At 35.4% G+C, this 27349-nt stretch overlaps 1 protein-coding gene across 2 annotated transcripts in view; it reads right to left on the reverse strand.

Annotated features, from left to right (window-relative positions):
* NKAIN2 (sodium/potassium transporting ATPase interacting 2) overlaps positions 1 to 27349 on the reverse strand; it is a 542008-nt gene that overhangs the window by 239763 nt on the left and 274896 nt on the right. For both annotated transcript variants that reach the window (XM_051792302.1, XM_051792301.1), the window contains exon 3: positions 11581 to 11661. In XM_051792302.1, the coding sequence (XP_051648262.1) occupies positions 11581 to 11661 (81 nt within the window). The remainder of the gene's footprint in view (positions 1 to 11580; positions 11662 to 27349) is intronic.

The following is a 27349-nucleotide window of genomic DNA, read 5'->3' on the forward strand; positions in this document are numbered from 1 at the left end:
GATTTGTACTTTACACTATTTCTAAGTGTGAAAACCCAAGAGCCTGGCAATTATCATTATATTCTCATTCCTGTAGCAGGTTGTATATGCTAATGACAAGAAAAAATATCTAATTACATAGTATCATAGCCTGTTGTTTCTAAGCTGTCCTGCAGCCTCTTCTTCCAAACAGCTGTCTGAGCTTATGACTTTTTCCTTTATTAAAAATTAAAACCACAGAATTCATGAAGGCAAACACAACAGCCAGAAGTTGTAGTTTTAGGAAACATCTCACGCTTTGAACCCCATCGTTGTTTGCCAACCATGAGAAATGCACAATTAGAAGCTCCAAAGATTTCTTATTCTACGCAAATTACACTATAATCTATATCCTTGTGCTGAGTTGAAACTAGTTTTGTCATTGAACTACTTTAAAGCATTTGCAAAGGCACTGACAGTATTTAGTAAGTAGAATAAAAACTATTCAAGACAGAATAAATAAAAATATAAGACATTTATGCACAAGAGTTAAGAACAATATAATATTTAATTAGAATTCATGCCTACGAGGATAAAGAAATTTGACAGCATATATGTGCTGTCAAATGAGGTGGAAAATACTGACCTAATATATATATATATATATATATGTATATATATATATCTTTGTTTTTCAATAGAAGTGAGTGGTTTGTTCCCTAGGCCTACAGAGAAGCTTTTCCAATGGAGGAATCTCTTTCAGCATTGCCCATGGCAGTATTTCTTACATTGCCATTTGAACACCCAGGATTAAGTGCAGTTGGGTAAATGATAATATTCACAGATAACCTTTGCACAACCCTCAGTAACAATTTTTATATAATTCTTATCTGAATACTTATGCAAGAAGTTATTATACTGTATATTATCCAGATTATATCATTAATATGTTTAACAATGTTTCATTACAATTTATATTAGGATGTGATATGCAATGTATGAAAGAACAAATACACCTACATAAACTCTGTATTGATATTCCAATGAGGAAAAAATATAAAAAAATGTCTTTAGGTGAAACTTTAAGATAAACAAATATGTTACATCTGGTTAACTTGTCCACCTAATGCAAATCAATTCCCATCATTAATGCTGCCGGACAAATGTCTCATACTCGTGTTTTAAGAGCACCTGTGGGAAGACAATGAATCAAATGGATTTGGTTACAATGGGCAGTGAAGAATAACAACAATTAGTGTAAAATGTAAATGATGGCTAAAGAGAAATGCATAAATGAAAATGGACTCAAATACAGTGTTTCCCCATACTGCCAAATTCAAATAAAACTTGCCAGTTTGGCCAAATCCAGCTAGGATACATTTGGATGTGCTAACTGTCAGAGGAATGTGCCAGAGGTGAGCAAAGTCAAGATTAAAAAAAGTGTTCAGCTTGAATAAGAGGAGGGAGGAAAAGAGAGGAGTGACAAACACAAAATTGCCAAAAAAAGAGAGGAAGAGGGAGATTGCTTTGTGCATCTGACTGGAAGTCATAGAAGAGCCCCTATACAGGCAGAGTCCTTCACTTCTAATATATGGTCAAAAGCCTGACAAATCCAACACCTTTTCTTTTTCATCTAAGTAGTGAGGTATATCTCAATTATCCATAGAGGAGGAACTGGCTTCTTCACATAGTTTTGAGCACTCTGGTCTTACTCTCTCTCTAAATTGCAAACAGCAGTTTTTCTATTAAAAAAATTCATTGGCACTTTAAAGATACCAGTGAGATACTTAGACCCAGCACATTACTGATCACCTCATTATTGCTGAATTACTCAACTACTGTAGCGTGGAAGAAAAATAGCCAGTTACACTATGGCCTGCCAAAGGCTTTTAGCATGAAACCCACTTAAGTTCAACTCAGAAGGTTACTTAATCAATCAAATCCTACCCTCAAAACACAGAATCCCGTTTCTACCCAAACAGGTATTTGTGGGAGTCTACTATAGCACTCCTGAATAGATAGGATGCTCCTTAAAATTATTATCATTGAAATAGCAGCAGCAAGTTTTGAAAACAACACTAGAGTGAACTTACCCTCTGGGGATAAACTCATGAGGGTAATCATTGAATTTAGTGGGTTATTAGAAAAGGAGAGTAAATATTTTTCAAAGCTAGTCCTTCATTCTGAGCATATGGAATTAACAAAACAAAACCAGCTGAGAATGTGCTGTCAGCTGCAGTGTGACATCACTGAAGCCAATGAGGTTTTGCCAGAGAATATTTTTTCTGTTTATTATGGACAATTAATAAAAATCCATCATCAAATCCTACACTGTTATCAGTGGATGGTATATGGATTCGTTAATTCACTAATCCATATACCACAGACCATTGCATTTCAGTACCAGTTTTGGAAACATTCCTTTTAGTGTAATGAGAAAGGAAGAAAAATTATGTGAAAAAAATACTAATATTTAAAATAATTCTACAGTTTTGAAGTAACAGTTTTACAGGAAGAAAAAATTAATTTCTGTTGTACGTTGAATAGTTACATTGCAATATGTAACCTGTTAAAATGGTTAAGGAGATTTCTGTAAATTCTCTTGTGGTGCAGAAAGCATAGCATAGCTCTGTGACTAGGGAAGACATTTGCTTTGAAATATTTCTGACAGTTTAAACACATTACTGTCTCCTTAGCTTTTTATTAGTGCCTTCTGTAGGAGCTATTCACCTGCTTCAGTGTAAAGTTGTGTGTGTGTGTAAGAACATACTTTATGTGGCTGCTCAAAGTGGCTTAAGACACACCTGTATATTTTAGCCTAGACATAGATCATGAATGTTCAAGTGCTTTAGTACTCTAGCAGAAACATGGGAGTGGGAGCCTCCAGCAGAAGGGCAACTGCTAATACGGAATGCTATAAGAGGATGAACCACTGTAAGAGCTAATCAGTCACCACAGTCTTTTTCAATACATGGCCTGTGAGCTTGCTTCTACCATTGCAGTGATAAGAAAGGAATATGGGGGGGGTCAATATTAAACAGGATCAAAAAAGGAGAGCACTTTACAGCTCACATTGCTTTCCCAGGTTCAATAAATGCTGATTCACATGTGAAAATATGCTGATAGCAATACAGAATTTTTATTTCCTATAGGAATAACACTGGCATAATTTTTAGTGCCATAAGGATCAGAATGGTTTCTTTCAGAAATTCCAAGTAATACAAAGCTCCTCAGAAACTGTATGGGTTAAGTGCTGCCTTAAAATTTCTGGTAGACCCCAGGTTCACAAGATGGGTTTTATCTGACAGATTATTATTGAAGGTCAATTATTCATTTATATTTAGAGTAAAAGCAGATGTGGGGAAAGTATATTCTAGCCATTTCATCGACGCTTAGAACAAAAAAATGTTAGGGACTATGTTAAAGTATTGCATCTGTACCCCAAAAGAATAAATAATAAAACACAAAGCTGACACCATGAGACAGTGAAATTTAAAAAGCAGAGCATATATTCCTATATTTTTATACTTTCACAAAAGATGAGTGGTTACTCTGTCAGACTCCCCTGCTTTCAGCTATGGTAAATAATCCTTCAGCTCCTGTTCCATAGCTGATTCATATACCCATAGGAACGGTACTGCATATGAGAGGCATAGATAACTCCCTAGAAGAGCTGTCATAGCAAACATGCATTCTGTAGCTGTGATCTTCTGAGCATCTGCTTGACTAGAAATAAATTTACCTTCTGATCTTTCATTTTAAGTAAATTCAACAGATTTTTCCCCCAGTGTCTTAAACAACTGGTGAAACACTAGCAATGGTGCACCATAGCATACAGAAGTGGTTTCCTTCCAGAGGTAGACCATGAAAAGCTGTAAAAGTAGGGCTTTGTGTCACTTGATTATCAATACTCACAGAGATGAGAAACATGGGGAAAATATGACGAGAAAGTTGTGAAAATCCAGTCTTCATGAAGAGTTTGAAAGATATAGCACTTGTTAGGATTCTTGCAACATTCTACTATATTTTGGTTTCCACTTATTCTCTTATTCTCACAAAATTATGTACTAAGACTATGTACCATATACGACAAGGTCTACTTATACTATATGTGTCTAGGGCTCACAGTATAATGGCACCCTGATATCAAATTGGGGCCACTAGATGGTAGTGCAATATAATTAAAAAATATTAGAAAGTAATCTCATAAGTATATATTTAGATATTTTTCTGCAATGGTTTGGCTGTAACATTCAAAAGATTGGCAGAAATATCCACGGCACTGCCTTTAGATATATAGCTTCCCTGTCACTATAAGTTTTAAGGAAAATGCTAAAATGTGTGCTTAGCAATCTTAACGACATAACTAAGATACTTGATATCTATGTACAGATATGTAAATTGTCATATGAAATTATCATCTGATCAGTCACTACACTTACTCATTTTCATGTGTTCCTATATTCAGTGCAAAAATATTAGATTATGGGAAAAGTTTGCATACATAAATCACCATGCAGATGTATGTTTATTCATAAACTCAAAAAAAATAACCCCAGGATTTTAAAAGATAAAGTTGTTACAATTAGCAACATCTATGCAATCATATTTCATATTTTTCTATACTTTGAATGATTTTCTAATACAATTTTCTTTACCATTAAAGAGATGAAAAATTCTGCTTTTATCTAAATGTATTCCACCATATGCCATGTCTACAGTAAGAAACAGATTAAATTTTATAATCAGTTATCTTCTAGCTGGAAAAGATATTGAGGTTTAAAAAAGGCCACAAAACTAAATTTTATGAAACCATTAGCAAGCTTAATATTATCTACCCATGAAACTACCCTCTGAATAACCTAACACTGCTGGTTGCCAGGACTATTTTCAATTTTCATCTGTTAGATATATGATCAAGCATGTCAAATCTACCCTAAGTAATGGAAGTGAAAAAATAAAGTCATTTACTTAAAACATTCTGATAGCTATTTATCTGAAAACCTTGGTCAGATTTACTGCTCAAAGGCATTTACCTACAAAGTTAACCAGATGCTTTGAGTTGAAAACTAATTTAATTTCTCTGTTATCTTAACAGGACATCTGGTAAAACAACATCCAAGGAAGGTAATATGTTCAAAATTAACCATCCCGCAGGTTGTTTTATTAAAGTATGTGTGACATTGACATTTAACTGTTAAAGACCACCACCTCACAAAAATAATTAGTAAATGTGGAATCAAAGCAGTATAACAATTATACTAATGGACACAAAGCAATGTAGAATGAATTTGTAACTGGAATAAGTTCAATCTTGTTACCAAGTTCATTACTTTGTTACAACTGAGTTATGCTGAAGATGAATTACCCATTTCTTTTCTTTCCTTCTTTCATCAGCTTCATCTGTGTATCAAACCCTCCCTTTAAAATCAGAGTATATTAGCTGCATAAAGTGTTCAGCACTCATAGCCAGCATGTTTTTTAAGCAACATGAGTGACAAGCTATGCAAATCATACCCTGAATTAATTTGCATTATTGTAGTTAATTTGCATTTGGAGATAAACTGGATTTCAGAGCAACTAGGTATCAATCCAAGCAGTGGTATGTGAAAGTCAGACACATAGGTGGATGTTAGCTTGCAAATGTTGGGATATTCAAGCGGAAAAATACTAAATATTACAAGGTGCCTATTTCTGGTTGGTCCTGACAACTTTGCTGAATAAGACACTGCGGACAAGTGGGAATGGTAGGAAGAAACATATTTCCCCTTACACCATGCATTTATTTCCTCCAGCAATGCAGTACTGGTGTTAATTTGTTTACAGGAAGTGCTACAACCATTTCTGCCTCTTTCTCTTCCCATTAGAGTCAACTAATGGAAAAGGAAAAGAGAAAGACTGCCCTACAACCACTAAAAGTCAGCCATATCTGGCTAATCTTGGAATAGCATCTCGGATCAACAAAGGAAAGGAGGGCTCAGTGATGAAAAATTGCTAATGCATGAGTGTCATATGTGAGTGGATTTCGAAACTGCTCATTTCCTCCTTAAGATCTTTTGCATAAGATGCTCTCCCATAGTTAAGGTTGGTTAGCCTGGCTGGAGGCAGGAGAACGGACTAACCATATCCTGAAGTCCCTTCTGGCCTTACTTTACTATGAGCCATGACTATGAGTACGAAAACACTGACTTTAATCACAGTGCACTTTGGCAGTTGGAGAATCCTACCAACGTTTTCTTACATTTCTTACATTCTTACATCTTTATTCCTCTGATTTCATTATATGGAAAAAGACTAACTTGCAGTTCAGATACAGAGCAGACAATACTTGCAAACTCTCTCCCTAAATCTTCATTTCTTCAGTAGTTCCTCTGCCTTGAAGAGCTGTCTCTCTCCCCAAGGGTATTTCTCAGCAATGCCATTAGAGAGTCTTCCTACCGCTACCTATCAGTTACTGAGAACTGAGAAGACTTCATCAAATTTTTGTTCCATACTCACCTCAGCAGGAAAGAGGAAGAGTTATACATTTGCAGCATTTTACTTGACTGCAAGGTTTAGACTAAATATTTTCAATGTTTTGTTAAATACAATATCAGGAAACTTAAACACTGGTATAAATGGAATTGTCTTTAAACTAAAAGATTCTAATTCTTTTTGAATGTGTTATTACTTTTTCCAAACATGGATAACCTTCATCTTTCCCCATTTTACCTAAGATACTATATAGCTTTACATATATGTAAAGATCCTTCATTTCTCTTCCACAGTAAAGCATGTAAAATTGTGAAAAGTGAACTGATTATTTATGACACAATATATAGCTTTTTTCTTGTGAGCTGCAACAAGCTGTCTGTGGTTGGAAATAGGAATTCAACTGCAGAAAGGACAAATAGAAAGCTGAAGTACTAAATTTCATTTAAAAGCCTAAAAGGGGTGTTAGAAAAGATGAAGCATGACTCTTCTCAGAGGTATACAGTGAAAGGACAAGAAGCAATGTCACAGATTTCAGCAATGGAAATTTCAGCTGCTTATCAGTAGAAATTTTTTCACAATGACAGTGGTTAAGAAATAGAGAAGTTGTGAAATGTCTATTCTAGGAGACTTTTAAAACTTACCTGGCTAAAACTCTGAGCAACCTGATAGAACTTTTAAGTTGGTGCTGCTCTGAGCAGGAGACTGGATTAACTGACCTTGAGAGGTCTCTTCAAACATGAATAAGTCTGTGATTTTGTAAGTCTGTTATCTTATATTTCCAGTTATTTGGGGTGGGTAGGAGACAAAGTGGTCAGAAATATTTGATTTCCATTAAAACTTCTGGCAGGAAGCAACTCGATTACAAATTTTCCTTAAGCTTACATTTTAATAACTGTGGTACATTCAGTTCTTTGTATCATATTTAACCATTTCAATTTTAAATAAGTTCATTTTTTAGTCTTCCTTATTATTTCATGTTCCCCTATTGCAGTTCAGGGCAATATAGGAAAGGAAGTAATATAATTTGAATGCAAATTGAAAGTTTTTTTTTTTAGAACAATAGCTTGCAACTCATATCTGTAGAATGAGTACTAAAATCTTCAGAAACCACACTCCAACTACATATGCTGAGCCATGTACACAATATCACCAGTGTGCCTAGAGCTCTTAGGTACCACGGTTCTGTACCTAACCTTTCATATTCTTATTCTACATGTTTTCAGATCCAAACTGAAGTACAGGTTTTACTTCTATATTTTTTTCTCACTGCTGCAGTACAGGGAGTAAGATCCAGTATGGCAGTGTCACTCAACTCCCAGACCTTCATCTCTAAAATAGGCCATGTGGTATAGGGATTAAGGAAAGGATAGTGAAAAAGAAAAAAATACAGTTGTGACTGTGTAATTAAAAGGTATATAAAAATTAATCTAAAGAGCGAGCTAAATCATGTGAAGTCAAACAATCTTAATTCTGGCATATCTTGATACTGGAGTTTTTGATTTTTAAAATTGAAATTTTTGTGTCAAAAGATATAAAAGTACAACCTTATGATTCAATAGATTAAATGTAACATTTGTATATTATTAAGTCTAAATAAGGAAGATGTAAAGAATGCCACAAAACTAGAAAATAAACCAATTTTGACAGTTAAAATGAGTTTATAAAAAGTGCTTTCTTGGTCACAAACACATAATACTCTAGGGACTACAGCAAAGTAATTCCAGAGCTCAGCCAGGCAGCAGTGAGAGGAGAGCTCTTGTATCTGGTCACACAAATAGGGTTGCATGCAAAGAGAACCAAAAGTACTGAATCAAGGCTGGAATCATGTGCATCAAGGGCTGCTTTGGATCCTGAATCCCAGCTGGTTCCCCTTGTTCAACACCCTAAGCCCAGCCTCTGCCTTGACTTCCAGAAACTGGTAGTAGCAGTATCTTCACCCGTTATGCTTATGATAGCAGCAGTGCAAGCTCAGCCACACATTCTTTTCAGCAAAAAAATTTTTACTCATTTCTAAACCAAAAATAGGAGTATGATCGGTCTTATTCTGCTTCTATTCTCCTTGCGGGATCATTAGGCATCATTAGGCATCATTAGGGGAAGCGTTCAAATGCCTTGAAGCAAGAATACTGTTTCTTAATCACATGAGTATTTTTTTGTTGCTGTTGTTCTGAGATAGCTGAATCTATCTCATTATGTCCTTTCCTCAGTTTAAAAAAATCACGGAAATATTACATTTTTCTCAGAAATGCTTTCTATTATGTTTTACTCTTTTGTTTCACTAGTGTACTTTAGATGTGGCTTATTCAAGACAAGAGGTTATGCTTTTCATATGCTACATTTGCTTAGCCACAGGCCAAAATAAATATTACCAGTCCTGAAACCAAAAAGTCCTACTTATACTGAGTATGGCATTCACCAACAAACAAAACAACACACAGACTAATTAAATGTTTTCGAAGAGTAATACTGAAAAGTTTGAGAAGTGGGCTTTCTAGGTATTCATTCACAGATCCACATAAAAATCAAGGTTAAGAACAAGTCATTGCACTTCCTCTTTGTTACAAACCTTTCTTATAAAACCATACATATTCCAGCTTGATGTGAAAGAATTTCAGCAAAGATAACTGTGCCTTGAGGATAGAAAATACTTAGTGTGATGCCATTTCTCACAAGATATCTATGATTCTCACAAGATATCTATGATTGCAATGGTGTATAATGCAAACGGATTTCCCTGTCTCATTGTTCTAAAAAATTCTGTCTTTGCAGACCTGTTTCAGTGTAATAAGGAGAAACTGTAAAAATGTCATGATCTATGCTCCCACAACTAAAATAAAAAAAAGGATGAAGTTAGCAAGCCTTTTGTTATAATTATTAAAAGCAATGATTAATAATAACAGTGAAATATGTCCTCTCCATTGTATTAGCAGGTGATGATGGAAAAATTGTTGTACTCATACGTAAAATGAAAGCTGTTCACAAAACTTCAAAAAAACCAGTCTTACTTTTATTTTATTCAGTAGTGAGTTACGAATTATATATATAAAAATAAACTATACCCATCTGAACTATTATTAGGCTGTAATTTTAATCCATCAATTCTTAAAGCCATGCTGCACAAGATCCTCTCTTACAGTTTACAACCCCAGAGGCATCCCCCTAGTACTTGCCTAAAGGTTATTTTTTATTCTCTGTTTAGAGCCAATTCAGACCCAGAGCTTTTCTCAAGGTTCTACATGCCATTCCAAATAAACAAAATATGTAGGATTATCACTACAGATTTAAAGTTGCAGTTATTCCCAGATGCCTCAAATGTGAATTAGACCATTTTTAGAATTGATCTCTACCTATTTCTTGAATTCATTTTGTAGGAACTTTTCCTTTGCTTTCTCTTTTTAACAATTCTGTTGCTCTGAAAGCCAGTTGAAGTGCAAGGAATACACTCTACTGGGTATTTCAAGGAAAATCATATCACTGGAACAAATAATACCTCTAAAGACCAAATAAAAAATTTAACTGCATTCAAGCATAGGCCTGAACTCTATGGTTGGTTGGGAAAACTCTAGATGACACATCCCTAGACTACAGAAAAAAATTCAGTTCAAGGTTTAGGTACCGTTTGTAGCCCATTTTTATTCCAAATAGCACTTACTAGTGTTTCTAAGCTGTTTTTATACCCATTAAGACACTACTCAAACAGCTGCCTCTATTTTCTCCATTCTTTTCCATCCCCTTTCACTTCCCCAGACAAGATAAGCATCCCAACATTTACAACTGTAGGAATGCAGGTGGTTGAAACAAGTGGGTGGAAAGAGGGCGGATTGGATTGAGTATAATTGTACAACAGGTGCTGAGTTTGTTATGTACATTAGTTCACTTAGCAATAAAGAAGGTATTTTAACAAAAAAAAAAAGATAGGCAAGTTCTTTTATTTACTATGTTTTTTGCCAAACTTTTAATGAGATTGAAGATATAAAACCAAGAAAGTGTAATGTTTTACCTGCAGAAAAGTACTTTACACTCTCAGGAAATGAAATTCTGATCCTTTTTGAAGTCAGTATCTTTTGAAGAAACAGAATACATGGGGATGAAATACTCTTGTCTCCAGTAGCTTTTGTACATTGGGGGTGATTTGAAACAAAATACAGGTAAGGAAGTATCTTTGCCCCATTCATTCTTCCTGTAATTGTGTTTAACTTTCTGTATCATAAGATATCAGTAACTCACAAAGGATCAGAGAATTACATCTTTAATTTACAGTTGGGCTAAACTCCCTATTAAAAATCTAAGTCAAGAATGGAATGTGATCTGTTTGACACATGAGATTCTCCTTGATGGTCAGTTCATAGCACTGTGAGCATAATTCAGCACGGGCAACAGTACTTAGAAGTGTATTACTCTAAAAAAATAATTTGTTGCCACTGCTAATCTTTTATCCCACAAATTGCCAGCTTTCTGGGAACACCTTAGAAAGTAGAAGTTTTGGGTTGAAATGTTGGATTGAGCCATTACCAACTACCACTTTATGTGTTATCACTTGCAGTGTCAATAAAACCCTATAAATATGTGATTCTTGGGAAAATATATTTTTCCTATGGATTTTTACTGTGTATAAGTGTTCAAGCATAACATTACTACCATAAGCACAAACTTAAAAATCACTGCTGCAGCCAAAAGGAAATCTGTTCTGGCATCTCCATTTACAACTTAATTTAATGAAAGACCCCTTCTTTTGTAATTGTTATGCCATGATGTAAGAACCCTGAATCGAATCCAGCTAAGTAACAGCAAGCTAAATGGTACAATAAATATTTGTTTATCCCTGAGATGGCAATGTTTTGTATTCATGAGAGCATTAATTAATGTCTCTCACAGGGGTGAAATTTGCACTGCAAGACTACTGAGAGGGGCAAAAAGAAGAAATTTTCTTTTAAAACATATATACTATTATTTTTGTGGGCATCAGAATGCATATGCTCATTACTTTCTAGTTTAAAAATTTCTAACGCTCCAGAATATTCCAAATTTCCATCATACTACTACACTCCTGATAACACGAAAAGGATGAGTAAAACAGAGCACAATCCGTTGTTGACTGGGGCATGTTAACAAAGTGCTGATGGCTTGAATTATCCAATGGTAAATTACCTTCGAAAGGTCCCCAGCCTCCAAATAGAAGCAGATAACAAAGACGTTCCACGTAACCCAAAGAACCAGCCAGCCAGCATACTGTAGGGAGGAAGAGAGAAACACTGCATTAACAATTCCACTATCAACTGAGTTAAACTTAGTTCATTAGACCACTAGTTCAGCCCAAGACAAAACCAGACTATAAATATGGTGCATATGGATAAAAATGTTATACGTAAAATAGAACCATGAATAAATTCTTCCCTTTCCCAGACACAGTTTAGAGTGACCTAGTGAGTACTTAATCAGACCATAAAATCTATCTCAGAAAACAGCTGATAGATCTTACATTTGATTTGAGACTACTCTGTATCTCTTATTTTTGTTCCAATGGGGAATACTACAATATAGAGACATGTAACCTTAATTATACATTAGAAGTGCAAAGCTGTTTATTCAAATAGTTATTCAAATATAACTTACTAAATAACAGTCTAATTGAATTAGGCACTGGATTCTGCAACACTTCAGGTTTAGTCTCAACAAACCAAACATATATATAACCTGAAGAAAATAAATCTATATATATATAGGTTATTTTGCAGCATTTCTACAGAATATGGAGGAATTCGGTCCTGACAGCTGCCTCTATCAATATATTTTGTGACTTTCCAAAGCATAGTTCATAATTATTCAACACCCTCAAGGAGCAGGCTGCATTTTAAACTGTTAATTTCTTGGGGAGTGTGGGGGGGGTTTGGCTGGTTTGTTTGTTTTGTTTTAGAGCATATAGGAGAAGGATGCATGCTTAAGCAATATATATTCATTGGTAGTTGCAAAACTTCTTATTCATGTATCTGATGAATAATGGAGTATGTTTTCTATCCTTCTGTCCACTATTTTGCTTCTGTTTTGTATTTGTAAGACCTTATGTGCTAGAACTGGAATCTACATTCCCCTGCTATAATGCTAGAGAATCTCATATAATAAAGTTTGACCTGATATTGCTACTCTTATCTAATGTTTGTACTTGAGAACTTCCCTTGACAAATTAGTCTGTCATCTAATAAACTTTAGGATCTACAAATGTTTTTCTAATGGCTGCTGTAGCTATCCTCTAGTTGTTCACAATTCAATTCTGCACGTTTGCTAATTTCATTCCACATGGCACTGTGTTTGCGTGAAATACGAGTGATAGGACACTATTCCCTCTCTGTTATAGATGAGAGCTATTTTCTCCTTTTGTAACACCACCCCATTTCTCTAAAGTATTTACAGACTTATTCTTCACGTCTTATATTTTTTTCTTCAAACTATACTGATTAAACGTTGATAAACTACATTTCCAAATCAGGAAACACTGTTTTCTGCACACCTCCGTGTTTACATTCTGAATAAGCAAGACAATATTTTGGACTTTATACTATCCATCCCCCACAAAAGAAATACATGATGAACTATTGTTTGTCATGAATGACAACCTCATTCTCTAAATTCAGTAACAACTGATGTAGAATTCTTCTTGCATTTCTCTTGCAAGTGCTGTTTTGTATCACATTGTCTATCACTGAATATGCCATTTTCTCGTTAATCTTCTAGATACTGTGAAAATAATACAATTCTGTCCTTTCTCAGGATCTAAAGTGAGATTATACCCAATATGGCTAAAATTTAGATCTGTTCTAATTTCTTGTTTTTATAGATAACAAAATAATTGTCAGCTAACCTAGCTATTAAATAGACCATGTACAGATTTATAAAGCATTATGATAAATATTATTTTGGTTTAATAAAGGCTAACACAGCTTTAAAGGCTAGAGTTGATTTATACAGAAGTAATTTCAGGCAATTTAAAGCATACAGATTACATATACTTTATAGGTCAGCTCTTTTTGGTCACAGATGATAGATTTATTTAGGTCAGGAGGGTCCCTCTGGAGGTCACCTGGTCCAATCTCTGTTTACAACACAACCGGCATGGATCAGATTTTGCAGGGATTTATCCAGGGATGGTCTCGATAATCCATGTCTACTCTTTGAGTGCGGGCTCCTAATAAAACTTTAGAAAATAGGAACTTAGTTCAGATGCATGGTGCTAATAACACCAAGGTTGTGGGTTTGATCCTCTTATGGGCCATTCACTTAAGAGCTGGACTTCATGATCTTTGTGGGTCCCTTCCAGCACAGAATACTCTGTGAAATCTGTGAAATGCATTCAATATTTTTTAAGCCAACTCTGAGACATTAAGTATATTGAGCATGTCATTTTCCTGTAGCTTGCTCACAGTACACCTGGTTTCACATGTAACATGGAGCTTTATAAATACCAGAGAAGAAAACATTAATTTAGATTCAGTAACCTTAATTTGGCATTTTTACTGCATTTTCTGCAGCATTTTAACTTGCTGGTTTTTGCCAATTATTTTAATACTGCAATGTTATATATTCTGATGGAGTTAATACAAGTAGTCCTTCTGACGTGGATTTCTTTTAGTGAAAATTCTAAATACTGCATTTAGACTGGTTTCTGAAAAAAAAGAGACTGACAAAGTAGTATTTATGTGCAATGTCTGTTCCCTTGAAAGATCTTTTGTGCTTCAGAACAATTTTAAGCAAACTGGACAAAACCATAGAAGATCTGAGGAATTTTTTTACCAAATTTCAGGAAAAGAGGACTACAAATGGGAATAGACACTCTATGAAATCTTTATACACAGAAAGACTTACAAGATCATCATCTACCAGTCAACATGAAGGGAAAAAATTAGGGAGAGAGACACTGGAAACTAGGTTTCATTAGATTGGCTGTTCATGGCACAACTTGTCACATTGCATGTAAGTGATACCTGGTTAAAAAGTTCATCATGTACAGCTCATTCAACAGAACACTCCAAGGTACATGGGACCTGCTTGTCCCAGAAGAGAACCTTATTACATGAAGAAGCAAAACTTTACTTTTCCACTGTCTAGTCTATCACCAAAAAATGACAAGTTTATCTGCCATTTAGATACACTATTTTAAAGGAACATCTGTTCATACTGGACTAAAGATAAGGTTAAAAATTTCTTGTAAAAGTATGCTTTAAACTGTTTCCTTTTGAACATTATATTAAGTATTTGTTGCCTGAATGCCGTGGATAAACACTAAGTTTAGTTGTCTTGAAATAAAGGATGTTTCTGTTTCCCACTGTTTCTTATTTCTGATGCTTCAGATCTAGCACATCTCTTATCTCACATGCAGTCATAAATGCCTCTTGTTGTCTATGTGCTTCAGCAAATTGTTGCAGAAATTCAGCTCTGAAGATCTGTGACAATGAACAAATCCCTCTGGCACTCTCTCATATGTGTCGAATTAGAAACATTTTATAAGAGTTCTTCAAAGGGCTATAGCTGTATTTTTTCTTATATGTGGGAGCTCAAGACAGCTGCATTATCTGACAGAAGCCACCACAATGCTACAGCAGTCACATATCAACAAAACAAGGATTTTGATAAATACACATTGACCAAGCAGGAGATACTGACAGGAAGCACAACAATGACAATGCAGTTTATTATTTTTATGGAGCTCCACACTGGAAAGAGGTATAATTGGAAGGTTAAGACTGAATGTTTGAATACTTACTATCTGGAAAATTTTTAGCCAATCACTAAAAGTTCCTTTTATTTGTAAAATAAATTATATCAATACAGCTCTTACATGTTATAATATGCTTACAATTCTTGAAATAAACATGAATTTATAACCCTCTGCAAAAAATTTGAAAAGAATTAGCTATCTTATGATCTATTGATACATGTTTGAAAATTTGCTATGAATCATCATAAGCAAATGGAAAACTGAAATATTGAAATACTGGTTCCAGAAATAAGAATCCATACATTCTTCTTAACACTTCTGTCAAAGCTGGCTAGGTAACATTATCTACATTTTACTAACAGGAAAACTGAAGGTCAAAGAAATTAAATCACTAGATTTAATTCCTCAGCTGAATAGAAAAATGATTACAAGGGCACAAGAATCAAAGTTTCAGGTAGCCCACTTCTGCCTGTTGTATAAACCTGGTCACCAGAGCTCACATCTAATACTCTTGTCACTCTTTGCTTGAAGGAGAAATATGTCACATACCTTTCAAGTATAAATAGCGAGCAAATCTGAAAGCTTTGACCATTTTAAATTCAAGCATTTTTTTTCCACAGAACTTTACATGGCATTTCTCTTGCTCCCAAATTCTTTTCTGATATGTGTCAGTTACAAACACGTTTGACCAAGGGATACAAGGGCTCCAAAGAGGAATTAGAAGCAAAATTATCACCCAGTAAAGATACAGTTACTGAATGTGTGAGGACCAGATGTTTTAAACAGAACTGCTGCTCTCAGCAACCTAACACAAAGAGCAACCATGCTCTGCTTTTAATGATCCAGATGAAAGTCTTCCCTGCCCAGCAGTCACCTACAGGCCTCAATGGAAGAGAGCTCAGGGCCAAAACCAGTAGTCTTGACAACAAATAATATTCCTCAAAGCAGAGAGTTTTGTACAACCAGTTCAACTTCAATAAATGTTCATTCACTTTCCTCAGTGTACTGGGAAGTTTTTGCAGAATGACATAATTATCTGGATTTTTTTCCTTTGGTTGTCACAGCATAGAGGTTGCACTAGTTTTGCTTGTCTGGATTCTTCATATCATCAGGACTTAGATATTTCTTGCAGTCTTATTTCTTTTTATTTATTTTTAATTAATCATGTCTATAGTATCAGAGCACTGTCCATCTTTGTGAGCTTCTGTTTCTAAGCAAATATGAATTGATTTTGTAGCATCCATTTTGAGTTGTTGGAGTTTTCTGTCTCAGATTGCAATGACATTCTAGTTTTCTGCTTGTCTTTACCAGGGAATTTTTTAACCCATTGGCATTGTGAACCCATGGCTCTTCAGTCTTTCATTAGTCACAAATTTATATATATTTTTTCTCCTTCCCTTTGTTCCCTCAGATAAAAAAATGCTGTCTGATATTTTACTTCCTTGTTACACTTTAATAATTAGTGTAACTTTTTACACTAATAATTACTTGTTACACTTTAATAATTAGTCCTCTGCCAAGACTGACTGAAAGCTGCTGAACTGTCAAGTGCATCAGAACTGGTCACTACCAAACAGAAGATTACTGCTGTGATAGTTTTTTACTTTTGAGCAATCACCACTTTCAGATACAGAGCAAATGTTGCTTAAAATTTCTTTCCAGAGGCTTCCATACACCCAATGGCTATGTATAGACTTTCAAACTCCTTGAGCTGTTATAAGTCCTGATTTTATATAGGAGTTTATTAACTCTATTTTCCCCTTAATTTGTGTGAGAAGGATTCATAAGCATAAAAGACAAGAAGAAAGCTGAGGCACATTCAGCTCAGGTCGAAACTGGATGAAGTGACAGCCCAGAGCCCAGTATACTGCTATTATGTACAATCACCCATCACTGTACTCATAGTCATGGAGTTATTGCTGGGGTGGGACTCACTGGGATTCTTCTTTCTTTTGGCTTCTTCTGTTTTGTTTCCATTTTCTTGTGTGCCAGAATTATGCCGGGTACAGAAAGCACAAGCACAGATTTCCTTCTGAAGACACGGCATCAGCTCCTTTTGCATAAAAGAAGCTGAATTTCTACAGAGAACATTACTGTCAGAGAAATATCCATCTGCCCACAATTAGATGTCTGCAATGCAGATGTCCTCCTCTGAGTAGCATCTAGATTCCCATTGCAGTCAATTGAGAGGAAAGGTACTTTCAGGGCTCAGTTCATCTCTCAGTGTCTAACACAGATCACTCTATCCTCGCTGTTTGGAAAGCCAAAATTCTCAAAGGCAAAATTCCCAGTGTTAGAGAGCCTATTAAAAATATTTTACTGGTGACATAAAAAATAAGATAGTAACACTGCACTGTGTGGATATGCACTCCTTTTTCTCCACATTAAAAAAAAAAAAAGAAAAAGAAAAAAAAAAGAACTAAGCAACGTCAACATCACAAGGGTAAAATATCACCAATGGACTGCTGAAGAGACAACTATTATCTCTTGTATCCTATACTTACTGATGGTCCATTAATGCTTAAGGTTGAATCATTAATTTTTTCATTTCCTGTTTCTTGGATTCACAGTTCTTTAGGTTTCAGTGGAAAAGACTGAGACAAGTGCTTTTTGGTATTGCATCACTTTCATTTGTTTTTCAGCTTCTGTATCAGTGTCCAACTGTACCAGTGAAAATATTACCCTAAACACTAAATGACAAACCTCCCATGAACAACTCAGGAGACATATCCATCCATTCATACAGCTTTCATAAGAAAGATACACTAAATTTTCTCAGTGCAGTCACTCTATTCCTACAAATAATAATTTCTTTCCATATGAAGCTATAAGGGTGAATGACCAAAATATAAAATTAAGCACACAGAAATACATAACTTACATTGTAGCATTATTCAGTCAATCTATTATGTTACACTAGGGAGCTACAAACATTCTAGATCCCCAAACAAAAATATACTGTAACAGAGGATTAACTTTAAAAAAAAGTTTTCTTTAAACAGACAATATTTCTGCCATTCTTCTTACAAATGGGGAGCAGAGAAATTTTCTTCTTGTTATCTCAAATTCTTTTCTTCATGGTTTGTTTTGGTTAGGGCTTTTTTAGTTTGATTTTTTTTGGTTTCTGTTTTTTGGTTTTTTTTTGTTTGGTTGGTTTTTTGTTTGTTTTTGTTTGTTTGTTTGTTTGTTCGTTGTTTGTTTGTTCGTTTTGTTTTTTTTAATTTTTTTTTTTTTGGTTTCTTCTGCATCCATATGTTACAGTTCTTGGCCTTTGTAAAAAAAGTGTATTTTATGTACTAAACAAAGTAAGGAAAGGCAGAAATTTTAACAGGATATTTTATCTTTTTGACATAGCAGTAGAGATTTAATTGGTTTGGCTACAGTCGTCATTCAATTCCTGTATTTCTTTTGATCACATCTTTGTTGTGAAACATTTATCAGCAGGAAGCAACTTCAAATATCTGAATACTCAATGTGTTGCAACACTGTACATATGGAAACAGCTGCAGACACATGCATATACATGCATATATTAACAGATGGACTGATATTTTTCCTCTAATGTTACTTTCATACTTTTTTAGTATTCTGTCTTTTGTTTGGGGAAGAGACTATAAAGTCTCTCAAAATAGAAATTACTAATTAAATGGAAGTAACAGAAAAATGATATGCAGATAATTCTCGCATAAGTAGAGCTCAAAAGTCTTTCTTTATATTAGAATTCTTGTAATAGCTCTATATTTCAAGACATAACTTGAGCTGGTCAGGCAATAGTGAACCTTAAAATAGTGCTGTTTTGATCCTTCTCTAACCTTTCTGCTTCAATTCCAACATTAAGCTACCAGGATCTACCTCAAGAGGTACTAGCACTAGAAATCAATGCTATTCAAGATCTAAAAACTTGAACTAATGGTTTGGAAATTACAGTATTTTTTACCAGTTCTAATCAGCTGTTAAATTCATATTAAAGCTGGCATAGGAAAAGAAAAAGATAGAAATCAAAATTATGTGATTTTGGAGGTCATTTGGTTCTTCAATTCAAGAGCTAGAAATATTTTGAAAGAACTTTTTCAAACCCTGCCTTCTAGAACACTCTTAAGATACTAAGCATTTCAAGCCCTGGTTTTTCTGAGTTAATACATAGTGATCAGTGTAGAAATTACATTCACAGGAATTCAAGCTGTCTTCTATGGATATTTTTTTCTAGCAAATCTTAGCGGAAAACTGTAGGAATTATTGATGTAAAATTTCACTGAGAACATTTTACCAATTAATTAGCAATGAAAAAGAAACATGACAATGATCACTCAATACTATAAGCTGCTTTCTCCAAGGATTCACTGAGAGTGAATATTACTATGGAATGATCACATTGCAAAAAAAAATAAAAATCCCACATATTTAAGACAAAAGTGATAGGTGGAAGAATGGTTTTGTAGATAGTCTGCCTCAATTGTTAAGAAATATTTGAAAACATGCTCGAGAAGATCATGTAATTGCTTTTCTGCAGAATATGTGAATAGCCCCTTACCAAGAAATGATGTTGCTTGTTCCCTGACATTGCCCAGTCCAGGGACCACTCTACCAAGAGGGTCTGCTGATGGTACCAGTTCAACAAGCCACACTGACTGTTCGACCCCTCCCCAGTGCAGCTGGGCTTCTCCATGTGGGCTCCATGCTGTGTCGACTCTGCCATATGCTTGCATTTTACCCAGGGTAAACCAGGCTCACCAGCTGGGGACCACTTCTCTAGGTTCTTTTCAACCTCAGGCAGTCCTAGGAGGAACCTACACCTTCTGCCAAGGGATCAGACCTCAGTGGGAACACTGGCACTCCCTCCCGCTTGAACTGGACAATGTGGAGCCAGGAAGGCAAGGTGGTTTTTGTCAGCTAAAATAAACATAAGACATATATCCTTGCTGTAATCTAATGAGAAGAGGTTCTCACTGGAAAAGCTGTGGGAAGCTGTAATCTGCTTCAGACATCAGCAACTGGTGGAGCTAGACATGTATTGACTGTTTCCTTGGTGTCTCTGCCTTTTTTAGAAACATACAAAAAGAAAAATCTTTTATTATAATTCAGTCATTGAACAGTTTATTTTAATGGAGTTTTTAGCAGCTGCTCCCATTTAAATTCCCTATTAAAAATATAAATAAGGACAATCAGAATTCTTTCAGTGTTCATTTTTAACAGAATGCAAAAAATAAAATCAATAGCTACTGTTGCTAGGAACAGAAGTCTACTGACATTTATCTAGATTCTTTTATTGATGCCTCAGTATTTGAGTGCCAACTACAACTATTTATAAAGGGAATCTATCTCCCTCAGTGAATATACCAAAATTCGTGCTAAAACTAAGCCATTTATAATCAGATCTTTTTGATAAATTGAGAGGTTTGTATTCAGCTTTCCAGGTATTGTTTTCTTCCCTCCATTTTCTTTGACTTAATGCTTTAGCAGTGAAAGTCATGAGGAGCCTGGCTGTTGAGTTCACAGGGCTTTGAGTGTGGTCTCTGGTGTTCATATTCCAAAAGTGATTTAATTTTAACTAAACATGTATTTGTAATGAGAAAAATGCTTTCTTGCCTCTCTCTGAACTGTTTTTTAAAGCTCAGATTTTAAGAAGTCCCTAAGATCACTCCAAAAGTTTAGGAAAAAACTGAGAGGTGACTAAGATACTAGTAGTGTTTGTCTTTCATAGTTGCAGAACAGAGAACACAGACCTTCAGCCACTGGCTGGAAGCTCTGTTTTGGGAGGTCAGTAGCTGTTTTGAAAGCACCAGGTAACTGCAAAGGTCACTTCCCATTCTTTAGAAATAAGAAGCAAACAGAAATTGGATCTGCAGAGTGCTCTCCTTTAAAGGAACCTCAACTGACACAGCCATTTAGAGCAACCATACTATGGAGACAGACTGAATTTTGTTTAGGAGGCTAAGGTAGCTAGAGTGGATGGAGCCAAATTCTAGAGGTATAAAATCTAGCCTCATGGAACTGTGTGGTGAGTACAGGGTTAGATGTAACTTCCTTCTGTAGGGTGTGCATACCTGTGAGATTTTCATTGTGCCCACACGCCCAGGACTGACTCACTGAGTGAGGCCAATGAGCCACAGGGAGGGGAGAGAAGAAGACAAAGAGTGCCCTTCCACTTCCCTTATTTCCTTCTAGTAAATCTGATAGGCAAGACTGCCTGATTTGATAAGATCAGTATGTTTTAACACAACATGGGTTTTTTTTAGTCTTTTTTAATCCCGAAAGTATTGAATTAGATAAAAAAGAAATCTGAAGCTATAACAAAAAAAATAAATGTAGATACTTAAACATGACTTTCTAAAAGAGCATAAAATGACAAATTGGACTTAATTTTCTAATGTCTTCAGGGAGACTTAAGACTGTGTTTGCCTAAAAAACATTCATTTCATGCTGAAAACAGAGTGCATATATTTAAAGAAAGTAATATTTTAAAAATATTTTCTTCATGTATCATTCAATCAATATCTGATTTTTCTCAAATCACCATAACACATTACATTTTACTCATTGGATGAATTACAGCCTTCTTCAGGAAGGTTTATACCTGAATTTGTGTGCAAGTTTTACTCCGTATTGTTCAGGAAACAAAGAAAAACCCTTCTCTTAGAGTATCTTAGGGAAACTAACTTTTCCTTTGTTTTCAAAAGGCATCAAAAAACATTAGCTAAAAATATTCCATGCTTTACATTTTTCCAGTTCTGAAAAGAAACCAGAGATGTAATCAGACAATGTTGTGGCCCAGGCCTCTTAACATATATAGATTGGCAAAATTCTATTTCCCTAAATGTGATACAATCAAAGAATAGCTTAATGTTTCTTATTCATGCCTTTGAGGTTTTTTCTTTCATGACGTAACCTTCAAATCCTTCTTTTTTGGTAAAATTATGGTAATGAATGTATCTTATTTTCTTTCTCTGAAAGTACCTGTTGCTTCTCTCCTCTGCATATCTCAAATACCCTAAGAAATGCTTTCATTGTCCTTTCTCTGGAACTCCTGTTTGCATCTCAGTTTTGGGTGAGAACATGTGCCTGTTTTGGACTGGGAAAGGTTATTGTTACTATTTCCTTTACTATTAACCTTCTCATCCCAAGTATCTTCTAGGTCAAGCATTCTCAAAAAATTCCTTATAATTTTTAAACAAACCAGGAGAAATTTTCAAACACCACCCAGGACTAAGACTGGCATCTCTGTAACTACAGATGCAAAAAACTCGGGACATTTAATCGTTAAGACATCACTGACTGGGAAGCCTGCCACCAACATCCACACTTGATGCACGTACATTGTCTTTTGGCTCTCTACAGCTATGCCCATCTGCTTCAGTGGCATGGTGCCTGCTTATCAGCTAGTTGGACAGTTTCAGTATGCAGAGGTGCCAAAAAAAGGTTTTACATGGGTAGCCTGTATAACCACAAAAGTGCCATTTCTTTTGTAGGAAGAAATGCTAGAGCTGAGATACTAATAGACTATATCTTTGTGCATTTTTAGTTTTTTCACTCACTGAAGAAGCGTCTTGCCATAACCATTTTAACATGTCTTTTACAAAGAAAGATATGGTACTAAAGGGAAAGAAGGCAGTATCTAAAGATAAGACTCTCATAAACAAAACCATCATGAGATAAAATGAGAGTATGGCAGGTTGAGCATAGTTTAACTATTGTGCACTATACACCGCTAATTCAAAGAAAAAAAAAGGCAAAAAACCCCAACCCCACTGCAGTTTACACATTTTGAAACAAGGAATGTTTTACAAATGCAGGAACTGGTTCACATTGAGAGAAAAGCAAATTATTTATTATATGACAACGTAAAGCTGAGATAGTCTAGATAACCCTAGTTTGTCCTAAAGAGATGGCACACCATTCCGACAGAAATTTAAACATTTGGTGGTTTTCTTTTAGGATTATTGTTCAGTGTTCATATTATTTCAAGCTAAGACTAGACTTCATATTCTTTTTAGAACAATTCTAACTCAGTAAATTGAAATCTAAAGAGATTATTTAAGCTTAAATTAAACATCTTTAAAAAAAATTTTTGAGAAATACAGGATGAGGGAATTAAACTGACTTTCAGCGCACAAGATGCATACAAACTTGTCATGTATCATTAATACAATAAATTACAACATAATTTCTAATGTAAGAACAGTAAGAGATAGACCAAATAAAGTCAAGAAAATCAACGATGGGTCCAAAAGCTGTCTTGAAACCTCAGATTACACAACTTTGCTTTCCTTTGGGAGGGATATTTGGTGATATGATTTTGAGGGTTTTCTCCCAACCCAGCTTTTCCTCTGATTTCTTGATTCTTACAGACCTTTCTTGGCATTATGACCCTATGCACAGCTCAGATGGAAAAGCATACACACTATTTTGATAAACACTCAGTGTTACACAAACCCTTTCCTGGCACTTTTCATAAAAAATAAAAATAGCAGGTTGTTGAAAGGATGATAGCTCAGCAAACTATAAGGAGGTAAGAAAGGTCAACAGTGAGGGAATAAACAGCTGATACTTGAAATGAGGTGGGAATATATCCAGATGCCAAGATGGCATTTGATGACATTAATACTGAAAGGCACAGTAGCTTCCACATTGTGGCAGGAGAGCCATGTGACTTTCATTGGAACAACCTAACTTGCCATGCAAAATCTGAGCACCACTCAGCCAAGAAGCTTCGCCAGTGCCCCCACCACTGCCATATCAGAGAGACTGTGATGACAGCTTTATGACAAGAGACAACAGCATGACAGACTGATAAATTTGCTTGGAAAATCACTGGGTTTTTTAAGAGACCATACTGAATTATTCCAAATTCTGAAAGGTATAATGAAAATTGAACAGGTTTTTCCTGCTCTCCAATTTCATTTCAGAGTGCCAGATCAAGTGCATACTCCTCCTGGTATGTGGAAACAGTACTGAAACAGTACTGAAACACCCAGTAGGAAAATACTGTCATTTTTTAATTGTTGCTGCCTTAAAATCAACAGGATAACTTTGTGACCATTGAAAAATTTTGTATCTATGCAAGCTAAAGTCATGCTTATATTTCATGCTTGAATTAAATTAGAATGTGCTGCTGGCCTGATTGCTTGGATGCTTCAAAAATACATTCCTGTCCAAGCACAATAATGTATTCCATGCAAAGACAAAAGAAATAAAAATCAAATAAAAAGAACATGTTTCCAAGCATCCAAAGGCAATTTAAATAAAGTACTGGAAAATTTAAAAAAGTGTGAATGAAAAGTTATCCATGTTAAGTTATACCAACATCCAATTTTTTCATGCATCACAGCAGAGGTTTCTGCTATTCAATATTTCTTTTTACTTTCATCACCCAGTCCAGACTTGTGCTTTATTTACTGAATATCATCCAAATTGACTTGTTTGCTGGATTTTCTTAGGCTAGCTGACTTACTGCAGCTTCTGAGTACATCTTAAGCATGGATTACCTTTCTAAACCCCTGGCTGGGCAAAGTAATAGTTATTAGTCTCATGTTAAAGATGAAAATTTTCTGCTGCAAATGAGTCTGAGGTGCTGAAGGTAACCACATTATTCACTACCAGTATGAGAAAATCATGTCGTGCACTAATAAGGAGATGCTCATTTTGATCACGCAATTAAAGACTGTAGCATAATTCAAAAACACAGTTGGCTAAATAAAGGTCACAGAGGCAGCCTCAATTCTGGAACTTTCTTAGTCTCAGATGCTCCATTTGCAACTTTAATAGACTCTTGTTCCAGTGCATGTAAAAGTGTGTGTAGGCATTTTCACAACTTATTCTGTGAATAGTAGGAACTACATAGTCAGGTAGCCACAGTTAATAAGGTGTGATGAGCAGTGTCCTCTACATGAGCTTATAATAGCAGAAGAATAATGCTCTTTTAGCTTCTAGATAAGTCTTCTATTAATACATATTTATATTGTTTAAAGGAAACATTGAAAACAAAAAGAAATTAGAAAACGCTGTTACACAGAGGTGTTGATCTACACGTGAGCCATGAGAGCCTCTCAGCCTCTCAAAATAGAGCTGTGCCAATCAAGACAACAAAATGACAGAAGGCAACAGCCCACCACCCATAACTATATGGGCTAGAGGCTTCTGTGCTCTTCCTTCCTCTCTTTCCCCACAAAGAATGGTGGCTTCCTTCCTCTCATCCACACCATGGTGCAAAGAAAGAATAATGTCTTTTGTTCTCCATCCCACACAGGTGCCAGTTGCCTAAAACAGGACAGACAAGCAGAGTAAGGGCCCGCGCAACCCTCAGGGTTCATCCCTCTGTTCAGCAGGAGCAGATCCTGCTCCTTCAGCACTGTGGCTCAGCTGTGGGGCGGATGGCTGCATGCTGGCTCTCTTGCCTAGAGTTTGTTGCCATCCCCTAATTTGAAATCATTGCCCATTCAAACAAAAGTAGATGACTTTGCAATGGGGACAAATGACAGCCTGAAATGATGCCCTGTGGCATCTCTTCCCTCTTTCTTTCTATGTCAAATGTCACATTGACTTTGCAAAAAAGAATTATTAGAATGCATTAGTATAATGGCTGTCAAAAACAGACAAAAATACCCTCTTGATTTTTTTGTTAGTTTTTAATTCCATTGATCTAGATGATCACAAAGGCTTTAATTGTACTGAATTGCTTTAACTGTAAAATAGTAAATAGACTTAAGCAAAACTTTACTTAGAAAGGCTTAACTGTAGCCCACTCATAAAAGTAACAGAAAATGCTAGGCAAGTTTATGTATAAACAGTTATTGCCAAACCTTACAATGACTAGGTAAATCATTGAATAGACCCAGTAATTTCTTTCTCCCCATCCTGCTTTGGAACTTCAGATGTTGAGTATATGCACTGCTGGGACTTCAGTAATATTCAGCAGACATGTCCCCATTCTTTAATGATACTTCAAAAGAAATAGAGTCCTATAGAAAAACTCGGCTGTCCTTTTGTCTACAAAAAATTTCAATAGGTTACCCAAATCTTTCTGCTCTTTTTCTACTCATCTCTCCTCATCTCTCCTCATGTTAGATATTCCTTTGCTCTCATTTCTACATTACATGTATCCCATAGCATTAGTAATACAGAGAACAAACAGGAGAATTTCCAAAGCGAAGTGGATAAGAAAGATAGGAGTATTAATACTGCAAAGAGATATAAAGCCTCAAAACAGAAAGGAGCAAGTGGAAGGTTAAGTAAATAAGATAATGTTCAAATACATAAGCCACACAGAGTATGGTCACATCTTTAAGGCATAAAAAGTGTAATTTCACTGCCAGAAGAAAAAGAGAATTCTAAATGTGACTCACATAAGAACTTGGGAACAAAAGCCAGGAAGATAAATATAAAACTCCAAAGCTCCAAGGGGAAAAAAGAAAAAAAAAAAAAAGAGAAAAAAATGTCAGAGTGCCATTAGCAAGTCAGTAGTGATCAGTAAGAAATTGGAGCTGGAGAATTAAGAAAACTTCCATAGCAGTTGGATTCTGTCCCAGAACACTAATGAAATGGCAAGAAAGATAAAAGAACAATTAGCTTATGTTTGCAATCTCAGCTACAGGACCACGCTTCCATAGAAAAGCAATGCAAGCAGTTTGGCATTATAATGAAAAGATGGAAATCTAGAACACACATAGACTTGTCACATACATCTAGCTATAAAATTAGAAAACTCTCCCCTATCAGACAGAATTAGTCCAAAAGAATCAGTAAATCTTGGCTGAGTAGTATAAATATGGATTTATCTTGAAACTTACATAAATGCTCATTGTGTTAATTAGGTTTTGGAGCAGATTTAGACCTAGAAAGAGGGAAATCCTTAGAAATCTCTGTCCTTTCCCATTACTAAACACTAGCTTGTCCCACCCAACCTGAGACAACATTCACCTGGAGGTGAATGGATGGGGAGAAAAGGATAGTGCACCTGGTACTCTGCCCAACTCCAACACTTGCAATGTCTTTGGCTGAATTAATTCTCTGGCAACCTTGTCTACTCCCAGTTTAAGTGAGAACCTACTGTCTTGATGACATTCCCATGGTACTCATTTTTGAACAAAATGCTGCAGAAAGCAGATGAAGCATCATAAGAGGCTGATGTGTGGCGTTGCATTCCCTATTTAACTCAGAGTTGTTATTTCAAGTGTGTCGAAACTTTTGCCTGTTGAACGTGTATTGGGAAGC

This window comes from Manacus candei, unplaced genomic scaffold, assembly GCF_025592945.1.
Source record: "Manacus candei isolate 608988 ecotype Guabito, Panama unplaced genomic scaffold, ASM2559294v1 h1tg000034l, whole genome shotgun sequence".
Lineage (NCBI taxonomy): Eukaryota > Metazoa > Chordata > Aves > Passeriformes > Pipridae > Manacus > Manacus candei.